Source organism: Mangifera indica, chromosome 15 (genome assembly GCF_011075055.1).
Source record: "Mangifera indica cultivar Alphonso chromosome 15, CATAS_Mindica_2.1, whole genome shotgun sequence".
NCBI classification, from domain to species: domain Eukaryota; kingdom Viridiplantae; phylum Streptophyta; class Magnoliopsida; order Sapindales; family Anacardiaceae; genus Mangifera; species Mangifera indica.
Genome location: NC_058151.1, coordinates 3,412,200 through 3,427,545, shown reverse-complemented (window position 1 = coordinate 3,427,545; position 15,346 = coordinate 3,412,200). Strand labels below are relative to the sequence as shown.

Below are 15,346 nucleotides of genomic sequence, written 5' to 3'. Positions count from 1 at the left end.
TTTTAATTTTTCGCAAGTTTTGTTGATTTTAGTTGGTCAAAAGACTTATTTCTACTCGAAGTTGGTTGCTTTTTTAAATATTTATTTTTTATTTTGAATTTTTTTTACCTATTTATAAACGAATATATTAATTTTAATATTTTATTTTTTCTTTATAATTTTAAAAACAAATAATCTTTTTTTCAATCTAAAAGATTAAAAAATCGTATTTATTCCTTTATTACAGTTTGCAATTTTTTTCATTTTTTTTTAAATCTGGGCAACTAGGGTTGATCGATATTCTTATTAACATATTTTTTCAATTACTAGTGATGAATTTGATCGAAGAAAAATAAAAAGGTGGCAAATCAGTGGGCGGTTGAATGTAAATCTTAAAGCTATTGATAGCTAAAGCAGTCATGATTCAGTTGGATTCAGTGGTAGGATGCTTTTGAATTTAGCCAAATAATGGTTAATTCGATCGTTTTATCGTTATTTTGTATTGTTGAGGAGGGTTTCACTTTACTCTTAAGTTGATGGAGAAGAAAAAACAGAAGGTTTCACTTCGCTCTAAGTTGATAGATAAGAGAGAAAAAAGTTGTAATTTTTTAAATTTTTGAATAAGAAAAATTATTAATTTTTAATGTTAAAAAAAAAAATTTAGTTTATAATAATTTTGTTTTTAAAATTAATAGATTTATAATTTATAAGTAAAAAATTTTAAAAAAATTAAAAGATAAGAATATAGATAAAAAAGTCTCTTGGGCTTTTTAATTTTTCATTAAATATTTGAAAATAAAATATAGTATTATTATGTGAACAAAAATATTTTACATTCATAATAATTCATAAGATAAAATTAATATTTCTATTTTTATTTTTATTTATTATATAATAATAAAGAAGTATTAAACATTAAATTTATTTGTTCTTATTTTTATAATAAAAAATTTATTAGTCAGTTAATATTATATTCAAGGACGATCAACCATCAATACTAGTAGCACGGTCAATTGGTAAAAATTCATCAATTGCTTGTCATGATTTAAAAATCAAGTGGTTTTTACCTTCTTTCATTCTGGAAAATATACTTTGTACGTCTAAAATTATAACAAAATCTACTTAAGTATTTTAAAGTTCACAAAAATAATAATGTCGTTGAATGTTTTTTCTGATTTGAGTGTTGTAAAGGACAAGAAGTCGAAGGCCACTCTGCTTCGAGGCCCAATGTCTATCACCCAAATTTATGCCTACTTCAGCAAATTGTGAGTCTCTGTTTTGATGAATAATAATTCTGTTCTAGTCTTGTCAAACTCTGTTTTGCATGTCCAAAAGACTGAAAGATTGGGACATCCATATAACAAAACTGCTACTGTTTTGTTCAGATTGCCCCGGTTGTCTGAATTTAATGCAAACAAAATTCCATTTTGGGAAGATTGTCAATTTGGCAAAATACATCAAATTTCATTTCCTGTTTTTACCATAAAAGCATCTGCCCCTCTTGAACTTGTTCATAGTGATGTTCGGGGCCATCACCACAGGTGACTGGTATAGGTTTTATGTGCATTTTGTATGTAGATGATTATTCTCGTTTTACCAAATTGTTTCCTCTAAAGTCAAAACCACAGGTTACATCAAATTTCATAGGATTCCAATTCTTTATCTACAAAGTCTAGGGATTAGTGTTAGACATCCTCTCCTTACACACACCAATAAGATGAAAGGGCATAAACAAAACAGAGACATATTACTGAATTAAGCCTAGTGCTTTGACAAGAATCATCCTCTCAATCAACAGATCTGGTAATTGTAAAGTAGATTTGACAGAAAAATTTAAAAAAAGGGGAGATGGTTAGTAAATTTAAATCTTGATCACTGCTTCTATTTTATATATGAAAATATTATCTGGGTAATATTGATTTTATTATAATTTATTATTTTTTTTGGAATTAAAATACCTTTAATATGAAATATATTTTTAAAAAATTATACTTAAACACATTTAACTAAAATAATATATTTATATTCTTTTATTACCCCAATCAAATACAATAATTATTTATACATACTAATTTTTATCAAATATAATAATAATTTATATCAAATAATCTTTTAAATAATCTATTTTTAAGATAATTTTTTATAATAAAATATTATCCAAACTAAACACCTCCTAATTGTATTAAGGATGCATTAGGTTAACTTACCATATGCATAAATTACTCATAAGGAAAGTTGTAAAACTAACCATTTGTGAATGTTTATGAGTTTCACATTCTCTTAGTATAGCATAGAAGACTTTCTCCCATGGGCAATCTCTAAACCAAAATCCTTACTGCAGATTAGAACATCCATGGCTTGGGTTTTGTTCTGTCATCACAAAGAAGGATGAAAAGAAGGGCAATGAGCCAAATAACTGTTTAACTATTGTTAATATTTATAAAAACCTATTTTAATAATATGAAATAATAAATATTTGATGAAAAAATCTTTAAAGGACAATAAAAAATTTTTAATTTAAATTGGGGTAAATAAAAAAAAAATTCACTGGATTTCTTACCACAACAATGAATTTTCCTTACAAAATTTTGAAATCTTTACCCCTTTGTTTTTTTAAATGGTTATATACGAGATTCCAATTTTTATTCAATTCCAATCAGTAAATAAGAGAATTAAGAATCCATAACCTAATTTTTTTTATTTATTAAAAAGTAAACACGGTCGTTTAATTCTAAAAAAAATGATAAATTGAAAAGTTTTCTCATTTTAAGCAAGAAAAAAGGCCAGATCATAATACGCATTAGGGTCAATGAATAGCTTGATCTTAAGGTAACTATAAGTATATTAAATGGTCAATTTAAAAGTATTCATAGTTTTGGTATCATTTTGACTAAGGCAATTGATGGTACAATAAAACTATTATAATGTTAAATGTCCTCATTAAAAGATAGTAACAGATCTTATATATCAAAATTATTGGTGTAAGTCTAGTGTAACACATGGGAGTATATCGACATTTCTCCTAAATTGACCCATCAATAAGATTTCATATAAACGGTAATTTTAATGTTCATTAAATATATCTTCTAATGGATAGTAATGCATGTGATCATTAAATTTGAGATTACTATAACGTTTTTTTACATCAATTAATTTAGTTTGACACTAGCTTAACATGACATTTTTTGAAGGGCTATCAAAATGATGGTGGTTGACTGTGTCGATAAGTGTAGCGAGACTATAGTTAATAAAAAAATTATTCATCACTCTTAAATATTAGAGTAAATATATCAATTCACCATCTAGTTATAATAATAAACTAAAATCTATGATCTTAATATTAACAGTTTGGTATCTGATCTAATATTAACGCGATCATTGTTTGACGGACCAAACATTTCTATTAATGATAATTTAAGATAGACACTAATTTCATGTATTAGTCTTAACGAAATATCGGTTGATGAAATGTTAATATTAGTCGTTTGTTGATTTTTTATCAGTTGGATAATCATGATATTTTGCTGAAGGTTGCTCGTGATTTGTGAATAAATGGCTGATTAATTATAGATTAATAACAAATTTATCCACTACTAATACAATAAGGAGTCTATGACACATAATAGAGGGTTGATCACCATGATTGCACATCATGATCTGGAGCTTTATTAATGAATAAATATGAATTCAATTATATCATAATAGACGTGTTACTCATTATTTGACATGTGTACAACTCTTTTATATGTATAATCATGATAATCGAATTATATATTGTATCGTATATCAAATATAATATCGTATGATATAATTTTTAAAAAATAAAATAATAAAAAACTAATAAAAAATAAAAAATCTAATTACTACATCATTATTTTAAAAAAATTAAAATTTTTTATATACACTTTTACTATATCATTATTTTTTTTAAAAACATATCAATTTATATTAATAATATATGTAATATCATAAAATATATATCTTATTATATAATATATTAATTTAATATATTTTATATTATATATTTATTTTTTTGAAACGTGTCATTTGATAAATGCATCCTATAGGACTGTTTTGTGATAAAAAATTTATATTATATACTATTTCTGTTCTGTGTTGATTAGCTTTAACATCACAAAACACCTGAAATCAAATTGCAATCCTCCTGAGGAGTCGGTGGCCACGTCATCCAATTGAATACTTTTTCTCTCTAATATGAATTTCCACCTGCCTCAGCACCGTAGTCATCCTTCAATCAAAACTAGGTCAAGCCCTGGATGTCAACTCTATAACGTCAACATAAATGGACCTTTTAAATCTGGACAAATTTTTTTTTTGGGCATTAAGATAAATTTATAATACAGTAATTAAATTTATAATTATTATATTAAATAATTTAAAATTTTGAATTTATAATTATTATACTGGATAATTTAAAATTTTATAGGTATGAGAGAAATTCGAATCCAAATTTTTATATTAAAAATTTTAATATTTTATTAATTTTGTTAACTCTTGAAGTCAAATTTAAATAAATTGCTAGAAAATGAAATAACAAAGTCCACAAATGTGTACACAACACATATTGGAAATTGAATATCCCTCACCGAACATCTAAAATCCCCATACAACGATATTTTAAAATTAATTTTTAACTTATTTAGTATAATAATTATAAGATTAATTAATAAATAATCGATTCAATCTTGAAAGAACGATCCAATTCAAGTAAAATTTCTTTATTACCAAAAAAAAATTCAGTTTTCCTATTATTCTTTCATCTCTAATTACGTCTTAGTTGCAGCTAAATTTAAATGATTTGATATATTTTGTTATCAATATCCTATAATACATAATATACATTTTATAATATGATACAATACATATAAAAAAAGTATTATGATGTGTATCGAATTAATATGATACATATTATTGATACAAATCGATATATATTTTAGTAAAAATAATAATATAATAGAGATATATAAGAAAATTCTTAAATTTTTTAAAATGATTATGATATTTTTTAAAATAATATCATATTAATTAAATTTTTTATTATTTTATTTTTTAAAATTTATATTATATAATATGATATGATATTTGATAAATAATAGAAAAAATTAAATTTTTAAGATGTTTACATCTTCTTTCATTGAAACCTCATCCAAATGCTATCTCCTTTCTCTTCTATTTGTTTGGACAGAAAATGGGTGCCCCCATTTAAAGTGACTTTCATCTTCCATAAATGCAAAAAGCCAAACCACTATTATGAGCTGCCTTCTAAATGACACACGAGGAACTTTCTTTCCCCCTTTCTTTCATGTCCTTGATTCAGACAGCCATTCTCAACAGAGCCAAGAAAAAATACATATCATTCGACTGCCACTTGCATCCTTTTTGCTTCCTTCTTAAAATCTGATCCAACAATTTTGCCACATCAGTAGTTTGTTGGAATCTACGTGGCGTATCGGCCCCTGGTTTTGCGAACAGGATATACCTCCGGCGTTAAGAATAATTCTTTTTGGATATTCGAATATGCGCCCGCCTTCTAAATGGTTGAAATGGGGGCGGACAGTGAATTGACAATGATACCCCTATTGGTTTACGAGAACTGTTATTTGGGGCTTGTGAATTTTTTGTTGGTATTACGAAATTGCCCTTCTATTAATTGGGGTCGTTGTTAGTATAACATGAGGATAGATAGAAATTATTTTATACTAGGTTTTTAAAGTTTAATAAATAGCTAAATCATGGAGGCATCTGAATGACTAGATCTAGTGATACCTGCGGTTAGAGAAGCTTACCAATTTTAATTATGCCGAATAACGATCTAATGGTCGATTAATCACTAAAATAAATGACGGTTTAGTAACTAACTCTATAATCACTTAATCAGATAAGTGAACAGTTTAATTTTGATATATCGTCAAAGAAGACTTAAACTCATGTTTTTTTATATATAAAATCTCTTTTTTTATCATTCAAATTACTCTTTGAAGGTAATTTTCTTTTTATCTGATTGAATCTTTTATATAATTATCAAAAAGATAAAAATACTCTTAATTTAAATATCATTTTATCTTCAGTATTTTACTAAATATAATTTTATCATTATTTTATATTAATTTTAAATAAAAATAAATTGTAATTTTAAAATTAATTATTGCCGGTGGCATTGAGAATTACATTTATTAGTACAAATCTCGGCTAAAATCTCATCAATTTGGTATAATTTTAGTTGAACATTACATATATCATTGTAATTTCTCAATTAAAATTACACTAATTTGGTGCGATTTTGATTGAAATTCACATAGTGCGATTCTTGACCTCGCCAGTGATGAATGTTGCTAACAATAATTAATTTTTAAATTTACTTAAGCTAAAATGAAAATAGAAAAAAAGAAAAAAATGTATTTAATATTAAAGTGTATTTTATTTATACAATCGGGAGTATAAGTAATATTGATCCAATTATATTATTTAAACAAAATAAAATAACTTTTAGCTATTAAAACTAATGACCAACTTTGTTTGATAGGCCAAAAAAATAACATTTTCATACTTAAAAAGTGTGAAAATTGTTATTTCATCCAAAGGAGGTAGTCATTTGACCTTTCAACTGCCATTTATTTGATGTGAAGCCAAGGAATAATATATAGGTTAAAAGACTTATTCCCATCCAAGATTTGTTGAATCTTCAAACTAGTACCTATTAATTATTGAAAATTAATAAATTAGTTAGTTCTAAGGGTAAAATTTTCATTTAACCAATAATATATTAAAAGTAATAAAACTTTATATATTTCTCCCTTAAGTTTCGAAAATTAACAAGTTATTTCGAAATTAAACTTTGAAATATTATATTTTTCTGTTGTTATGTTTTCATTTCTCTCTCTGACGACTTTCTCATTCTGACAACCTTCTCCTCTGATGACCCCTTTTCCCTCGAAGATCCTTGGGTCGGCATCTTTATCTTTAGACAAAACACTATATCATTGCTAGAAGCGTCTTTGTCCAGAGATGAATACGGTCACCTAAGGGTCACTAGGGAAGAAGGGGTCATCGAGGGAAAAAGGCCATTGAAAGGAGACATGAAAGTCTAATAGAGAAAAAATATAAGATTTTAAAGTTTAATCTGGATGAGAAATTGTTAATTTTTGAAACTTATAGGAAAAAAGAGAAAGTTATATTATTTTTAATATATTATTAATTAAATAATAATTATTATTAATTTTAATTATTCACAAATAAAAATTTAAATTTTTAATAATTAATGAATTCCCATGTAGGAGTTCATGAAACATGGGATAGGAATAAGTCATTTGGTCTAATATACAAGAAATGAGGTATCATCTCACATGATTGTGATATGATGTGTAAACTGTAGACATCGCTTTCTGATATGTGCGCATGCAAGAGAGAAACATCAAAATATGGCTGAAATTGATTGTGTTTTCACTGTCATTTATGCCAAATAAAGTGTTTATCAATCAAGCATAAATTACACAATATATTTCTCTCACGACGCACCCAATCAACATCAATGTTTGCTTTCCGCTTCACACTTGCCCTAACCAATACCCATAATATAAATAATAAAATTACGTATATTTATTTTAAGTATATAAATAAATATTATTTAATATGTATCATTAAGTAAATAAATAATTTTAAATTAAAAATAATATAATATCTAATTATGTGATAACATATATAAATATGTATTTATTTATGTTTTCAAAATAAATAAACATAGTTTTGCTGTAATATAGGTGATTAAAAAAAATTAAAAATAGATGAGATGTTTATTTGAGTAATTAAGTTTTTAATCCAATTTTTATATTTTCATTGTGATACTTTTAGACAAATTCCATATTGATAAAACACGATAAAGACGTTGGGTTTGTTTGTGCTTTATCTGTGTATCCCATATTAGTTAGAAGTGAGAGAATTTGACTAATTAAATAATCTGTGAGTTTTTAAAACTGTTAAGGATTATTTGAGGTTGCAAGGCCCATAAGCAAAAACTATAATAGACTGTGTGTCTAAAGTAAACAATATCTTAACAATGGGTCAAACTATTATACCAGATATATTACAAATGGTATGAGAGAAGTTTTGCATATCATTTTAAACGATGGTGAGACAAACCTTAGTGATGACATTGAGTTTTGTAAGGGAGTATGCATGTGATATTCTTAGACAAATTTCATATTGACAAAATACAAGAGAGATATTAAGTTTGTTTGTGTATTTTACATCGGTTAGGGGTGAGAATAGTTAAATAGTCTGTGAGTTCTTTAAATTATTAATATGTATATTAAATATACAGTTTATCAAAACGTATTTTGAATTATAAAACATAAAAATAAAATTATGATGAATTATATATTTAAGATAGATAATATCTTAATAATAAATTAAACTATTAAACTATAGATATTTCAAAGTAATAGGTTTGTAGTGTCAATTTCATGATATATGAAGTCGTGATGTTGGTCACCTAAACATCTTAACATGCAAGTCTAAAATTGGTTCATCTTTTAATAATTGTTAAGTACTTGATGCAAATTATTGACCTTCTTTGAGAAAGAGAAATTGAAATTTCTATTATAAAAGACAGTTGTTATTCATTATTGAAGGGAGATGACAAACACTTTTGAAGCACTTCTCATCCCAAAGATTGACAATAGATCGAATAGAAATTGAATGTTTTAATTCTCGTCTTTAGAGATGAAAACTTTTTCTACTTTCATTTTATCCTTGATATAGGGATGAGGAGGAATCTTTATCCTCTCTCTATAAATATTTTTTTTCTCGTCATTATTTTGTATTCAATTATAGAGATTTTAGTTATATCTGGTTTCATTTTCACCTTTATCTAGAAATTTTCTCCTTATTCGGATAGAAATGGGATCAAAAACCTTTGTTTAGGAGCTGAATTGCCATTGTTATCTTACCCTAATGCTCCCGTTCCCATATGCATTTTGGAATTTATTTTTGTTTTTTGTTTTTCAATAAACTTCAATATATAATTAAATTGAGAGTACTTTTATAATGTAAATAATTAATCTCATTTAAGAAACTCCAAAAGGTAGTTTGAATTATAAAAGATGATGTTCTATATATATGAGAATATTAAAATTAAATTTTTGACTTACTTGATTCATTAGTTATAGGATCAGTTATTAAACTTAGGGTTTGTCTTATTTGATGTGATTAGTTTGGTCATGAAAATAATGATTCGAGTTTATTGTACTTAGTGTAATTAGTTCGATTTTGAAAATGACTATCTGATTTAAATGAGATTCTTCGGTACAAAAAAAAAAATCTCATTTAAGTACTTGTATTATAGAAAATCAAAATTAGAGTTAGGATTACTCATCACCTTAATTTCAATCTTTAACCAAACACAAATACATTATTAATACTTAGATTTAATAATTACTTATTAGTTACGTATTTATATACATTTGTCATAATCATAAGAAACAGACATGTGCCAAGGCCAAGGCCAATTTCGTCAACTTACGCAAAACCGTTTCACATCTGAGATAAATAATCAGAATTAAATATGGACAAGATAGTCAATTACTTACACATTAAATTATAACTCTCCAGTAGCATAAGAACCCTCCCGCTACTCCGCATAGCACATATTCTTTCCTCCTTTGTTCCGTAAACAACAGGGAAAACCAGAGAGAGAGAGAGACGGCTAAATCAATCGACTGAAGCTTATTTAAGCAGTTGGTGAGTTCAGTGGATGCTTATTTTCTGAGATTGTTTATTCATCTTGAATTCTTACGATTGGTGCTTGTTTGGAAGAAGTAAAAATTGTTGATTTTTTTCTATTCTTTCATTGATTCATCGAGTTTTTTTCTTGATGTGTAAGTTTTTCCTTTTAATAAATAAATATCAGTAAGAAGCAAATTTGGCAAATGGGTGTTTGTTGAATGGCCAGTTTGCATAGTTTGTAGCTGTTTTTGTTCAAATATGTTCTGTTTTGTAAAGTTGTATACTCTGGTTCTGTTTTTATTCATTCTGGTGTTTATGTGAAAATTGATTAAATCTGTTTATATTCTTTTTGGATTAAGCATTCTTGGGCTTAATTTGTTAAGGCTCTGGTGGATTTTTGGATTATGAGCTTAACAGATGGACTTATGAATTCTGAAATCAAGCGGTTTATGTAAGAGTAAAGTTGGAATTTTTCAGTGAGAAAAGGAATTTCTTTTCTACTGTTTCTAGAGCACTTTTTGCTATTCTGTTTTCTGAAACTGCGTTAACCAAATAAATTTGATTAAACTATTGTTGAAGAAAGTAAACATCTTAGTTCTTGTGTTTGATTTAGAATAAATCTGGTTTAAATTTCTTATAAAAAGGCCTTTTCCTTGTGCTTGTGTTAACTTCGTAGATATCATTCTCAAGTTTCCTCAGTTGATTTTCCTTGCACAAATGATTTTATAGTTTTAGCTTTAACTTGCTAGAAGAAGTGAAATCTAATGGTGAAGTTTATTGTATCTGTGTTTCAGCATCTTGTTGTAATCTATTGGAGGAAATTGAACAATTGCTTCTTCCTTAGTTCTTCTAGAGTGAATATCCATTTATGGGTTCGTTGGCAGAACCAACACGTGAAACAAGTTGCAAAAAGCCCCCTGGAATTGGATTGATAGAACACATTATCGGAATAAAAATTTCCTTCAAAACCCATCAAGCCATTGTTTTAATTTTAACATTTTTGGCATATGCTAGCTATCATGCCACTCGGAAAACCACTAGCATTGTCAAGAGTACACTTGATCCTGAAGCTTCAGATGTGAGCTTGAAATTCATCCCTTGGAGGAAAACTTACCTTCATGAACCAGCTGAAAGTAGAAAGTTATCATGGAAGCTGGGAGATGGGTGGGCTCCATTTAATGGGTCAGATGGGACTTCCCTGCTCGGCGAGCTTGATGTGGCGTTCCTTTCTGTATATGCTTTTGGGATGTATTTCTCTGGTCATTTGGGCGATAGACTGGATCTGAGGGTCCTTTTAACAGTTGGAATGATTGGAACTGGTTTGTTCACTTCATTATTTGGAGTAGGGTACTGGGGAAATATCCATAATTACTTCTACTTCTTGATAGTACAAATGGTGGCTGGTTTGTTTCAATCAACTGGGTGGCCTTCAGTTGTTGCAGTCGTTGGCAACTGGTTTGGAAAGAGTAAGAGAGGGCTAATCATGGGTATCTGGAATGCTCACACCTCCGTTGGGAATATCACTGGTTCTCTAATTGCCTCTGCTTTATTAAGTTATGGGTGGGGTTGGTCATTTGTCGTGCCGGGTCTTATAATTGCTTTTCTTGGCTTGATGGTTTTCTTCTTTCTGCCTGTCAATCCTGAATCTGTTGGAGCTGACAGAGAAGAAGATGAATTGAATTCTCCCTGGAAAATTGGGGAGGAAGTAAGAGAACCTTTATTGAGAACAGAGACAGAAGTAAAAGAGAGAGCTGTGGGATTCATAGAAGCATGGAAAATTCCCGGTGTTGCTCCATTTTCTCTTTGCCTCTTCTTTGCCAAATTGGTTGCTTATACATTTCTCTATTGGCTTCCCTTCTACATTAGCCATACAGGTAATATGACTAGTTGTCTTTTCATTCTTGTGGTTAGCTCAAAGATATCAGCTCTTATAATTCTACGATGAATCCTTACTCATCTGTGTTCATCAATCTGCAGCAATAGATGGGAAGTATCTATCCAGTGCGGCAGCTGGAAACCTTTCAACTTTATTCGACGTTGGAGGGGTGGTTGGAGGCATCCTAGCTGGCCATATTTCGGATCGCCTAGACGCCAGAGCCATAACAGCAGCAAGTTTCATGTATTGTGCAATTCCTGCTCTGTTCTTCTATAGGAGCTTTGGAAATATCTCCTTGACCTTAAACATAGTTCTTATGTTCATCACTGGCATGTTTGTAAATGGGCCGTATGCTCTTATAACAACTGCTGTCTCAGCCGATTTAGGAACCCACAGTTCATTAAAGGGGAACTCGCGGGCATTGGCAACTGTAACTGCGATCATTGATGGAACTGGCTCGCTTGGGGCTGCTGTTGGACCGTTATTGACCGGTTATATTTCTGCCAAGAGCTGGAGTGCAGTTTTCACAATGCTTATGGCTGCAGCTCTAATCGCAGGGCTGCTTCTTACTAGGCTTGTTGTAGCTGAGGTTACTGCAAAGCTGGCTGAATCAAGGTCACAAGGAAGACAACAATCAAGGTCTCCATCAGGGACAATTGAAGAAGTGTGATATATTACAATTGAAGAAGGGTGATTTGGTTTTATATTGTATCTTGTGTAATTCTCTTTGCATAGGATATTACAAGCTCTGATTTACACAAGGAAAAAAAAAAAAAATGAAGAGGGCAAAACCCTCTGGTTATGTTGAAAGATAGGAGAGATTGGTTTTAATTCTCTCGGAGTAAGGTAAGGAAAAATCAGAAGAGGAATCAGTTAAAAGATTCTTCAATGTCTGTATATACGCATTTTTTATATATTGTATCAATTGAAAGATAGCATTGTTTAGAAGGCTGTCTTTCTGCTCAGGAATTGCTACTCATTTGGCTAAAGGTTTCATTATTGAATATGGAGTGGATTATAGTACTAGGGAGCAAAACCCCATAAAGGATTGATCCTTAATAAGTTTATGTGGCCTACGCAAGAGCATTAGGGGACCTAAAAAATGTTATTCCAAAGTCTGAAATGAGCCATTGATTTTGTGAAGGTTTGGCACCAAAATATAACAGCGAAGAAACGTTTAAACGCGGTCCCTATTCCAAGAAATTTAATACTTTTTGTTTCTAGACGGTGAGACAATGGCAAGGATTTAAAAGAAAAAGGCAAGTGGTTAATGTGACACCGCAAATCTCATTTTCTTAAAACATAAGGGATATATAAAATTTATATTTATATCTCACATTATTTGAAAATGTTAAATTATTACCGTAATATTAAATTATAATTGATTAAATACTTTATAAGTTCTTTAAATTGTTAATATGCATTTTGATTTATAAAGTTTAAAAATAAAATTATAATAGATTGTGTATTCAAAATGAATAATATTTTGACAATGATCGAATAGATAATATCTTAATAGAAACTAAACTATTAGACCAAATATATTAGAAATGATATCAAAACTCACTTCATGTGATTGAGTCTGGATAGACAAATCTTACGTATTATGATTGTGTTCAAAATAAATAATATTTTAATGGTGAACCAATATATTAAACCAGGGATATCACTGGTAAATCCATACTATTGTCAAATCTAAAAAATAAAGAAGGCATTTACTCTGTTCACTTTTTTGAGCGAAAAGCAAGCCACTATGGAAAGATCTTTTGTTCTGTGCCATGCATTTATGTAAGAAGAATAAGTTAGCAGTTGAAACTGTACTAACTAAAGAAATCTTGATTTTGACATATGCCAAATCCAATCCTATATTCCCAGTTGTTAAAAAATAACCACCACAAACTTGATGCTCCTTTCTTTTGAAACCACTATATAGATTTATACCAATTTCTTTATTATTAACCACAGATTTTTTATATTCTTGGGAACAAAACCACCATGTAAATAATTGATAAACTAATAGATTCTCCAACATATAATTAATTCTTTTTACCATTGTATCTATTTTAATTTGAAAATGCTTTTACATGAAATATTTAAACAACAAAATCATTTAAGGACATGTGGGTCATGTGGGTATATGTATTGAAGTAGAACTACTAAGAATAAAAACCCGATCCACAAGCGCATCCATATCCGTATTCGGTTTAGTAATTTATGGTCCATCTTAAGGTAACTCATAAAGAGATTGTTCTTCATTATTTGGAAACGCTAAATTATGTTTAATTAAATAGTTTATAAATTCTTTAAACTGATAATATGTATCTCGATTTATAAAGTTTAAAAACAAAATTATAATAAATTATGTATCTAAAATAAACAATATTTTGATAATAGACAAGTGAATAATATCCTGATAGAAGACTAAACTATTAAACCAAGTATGCTAGAAATGATATCGAGACTCACTGCACATGATTGAATCCCGTTAGGCAAATCCCATATATTACGACTGCATTCAAAATAGTAATGTACCGATAGTAAGTCTGTCTATTGGACAATAAAGAGGTTGTTCTACATTATTTGTTGTCTTGTTGGGCTTAGCCATTTGGGCTATTGGCAAGGGTGACAGCAGCCAGTTTTAACGGAACCGGCTTAGTTGGGGACGCCGTCGCAGCTTATTAATTTAACTTGCCTTTAAAGGAGATTCATACAAGGAATCTGATGAGGATGTTTTCAGAGTTTTCGGCACATTTTACAATTTTATACATGAAGGAAATTGAGGTGGCAATGGGAATTATTGAAGGAAGCTGAATGAAATCTAATCTCAAAGAGCTTAGCTACCAAACTGAAAAGTTCAAATATTCTTATGCTATTGGAATTTTGATACCATTACAATGGCTCATACCATCTTATCCCTCCATATCGGCAGTGCATGTGATACGCAGGCATTAGTTATGACTCAAGGAAAAGAAGATCTCTTAATGCTACCAACGGTAAAAGCTAGTAATAAGTAGGTTTCAACTTAGTGCCTCTTCAAAGAGATTACTATCTCGGGTAAAAATTAGATGGGCTAAAGAAGGTTCGAACTTTCTGTAAACAATAAGAAAATTTTGTTAGGAGTCCATTCTGTTAGATAAAGATGTGTTAACAAACTGCCAACCATTTCGGAAGATGAAAATGAAGTATGAACCTAATCACCAATTTATGAGTTAATTTTTCTCCACCAATTTGTGGACCAACATTCAACTTTGAAAAGGTTATTATTTACCCATTAAGATAACCACTTGCTTTCTATGAAACTATTGATCGACAGGTTTCACCACTTGAATTTCAAGTCCAGCATAAAAAGGTAAGTAAACTACTTGTTTTCTCTTGAACCAGAGGCTTACAAAGAAACAAGACATGAAGTGAATAAGCCTAGAGAAAGAGAAACTCCTTTTCATACAAAAGCTAAGAAATGGGATGCAATTCATAAAATAGAGCCTTAACACCTCACTTACATACTCTCCTAGCCACCTATTTGTAACTAAAAAATGAGTACAAAATCCATTAATTAATTTAAGACTAGAGATATTGGTGTTTATAGGTGCGAGGGCCCAGAGATAAAACATACTTGGTATGATCCTTATAATTGGTTATCTAGTTCCCCAAATTTCATTAATCATTCAACTCAGGGAAAGTTGTCATGCAAGTTATTTGTTCATTCTTTAGAAATAAATCCTTTACACGAAACTGGGTTTCATAAGCAAT

The 15,346-nt window shown here is 29.0% G+C and overlaps 1 protein-coding gene across 2 annotated transcripts; it reads left to right on the top strand.

Annotated features, from left to right (window-relative positions):
• The first annotated feature begins 9,584 nt into the window (after positions 1-9,584).
• LOC123198185 (putative glycerol-3-phosphate transporter 1) lies at positions 9,585-12,585 on the top strand. 2 transcript variants are annotated; one of them, XM_044612837.1, is made up of 3 exons: positions 9,585-9,735; positions 10,515-11,594; positions 11,698-12,585. In XM_044612837.1, the coding sequence occupies exons 2-3, from the start codon at positions 10,589-10,591 to the stop codon at positions 12,264-12,266; spliced, it is 1,575 nt and encodes a 524-aa protein (XP_044468772.1). In that variant the 5' UTR covers positions 9,585-9,735; positions 10,515-10,588; the 3' UTR covers positions 12,267-12,585. The 2 variants fall into 2 exon arrangements, with proteins under 2 accessions (XP_044468772.1, XP_044468773.1); XM_044612838.1 differs by lacking the exon at positions 9,585-9,735 and adding an exon at positions 9,751-9,872.
• The last annotated feature ends 2,761 nt before the right edge of the window (positions 12,586-15,346 follow it).

Bases quoted from the DNA above. Each gene is read 5' to 3' on its own strand.
- LOC123198185 (XM_044612837.1), top strand. From the start codon at position 10,589: ATGGGTTCGTTGGCAGAACCAACACGTGAAACAAGTTGCAAAAAGCCC. The intron at 11,595-11,697 runs GTAATATGACTA...ATCAATCTGCAG, and splicing joins CTTCTACATTAGCCATACAG to CAATAGATGGGAAGTATCTA.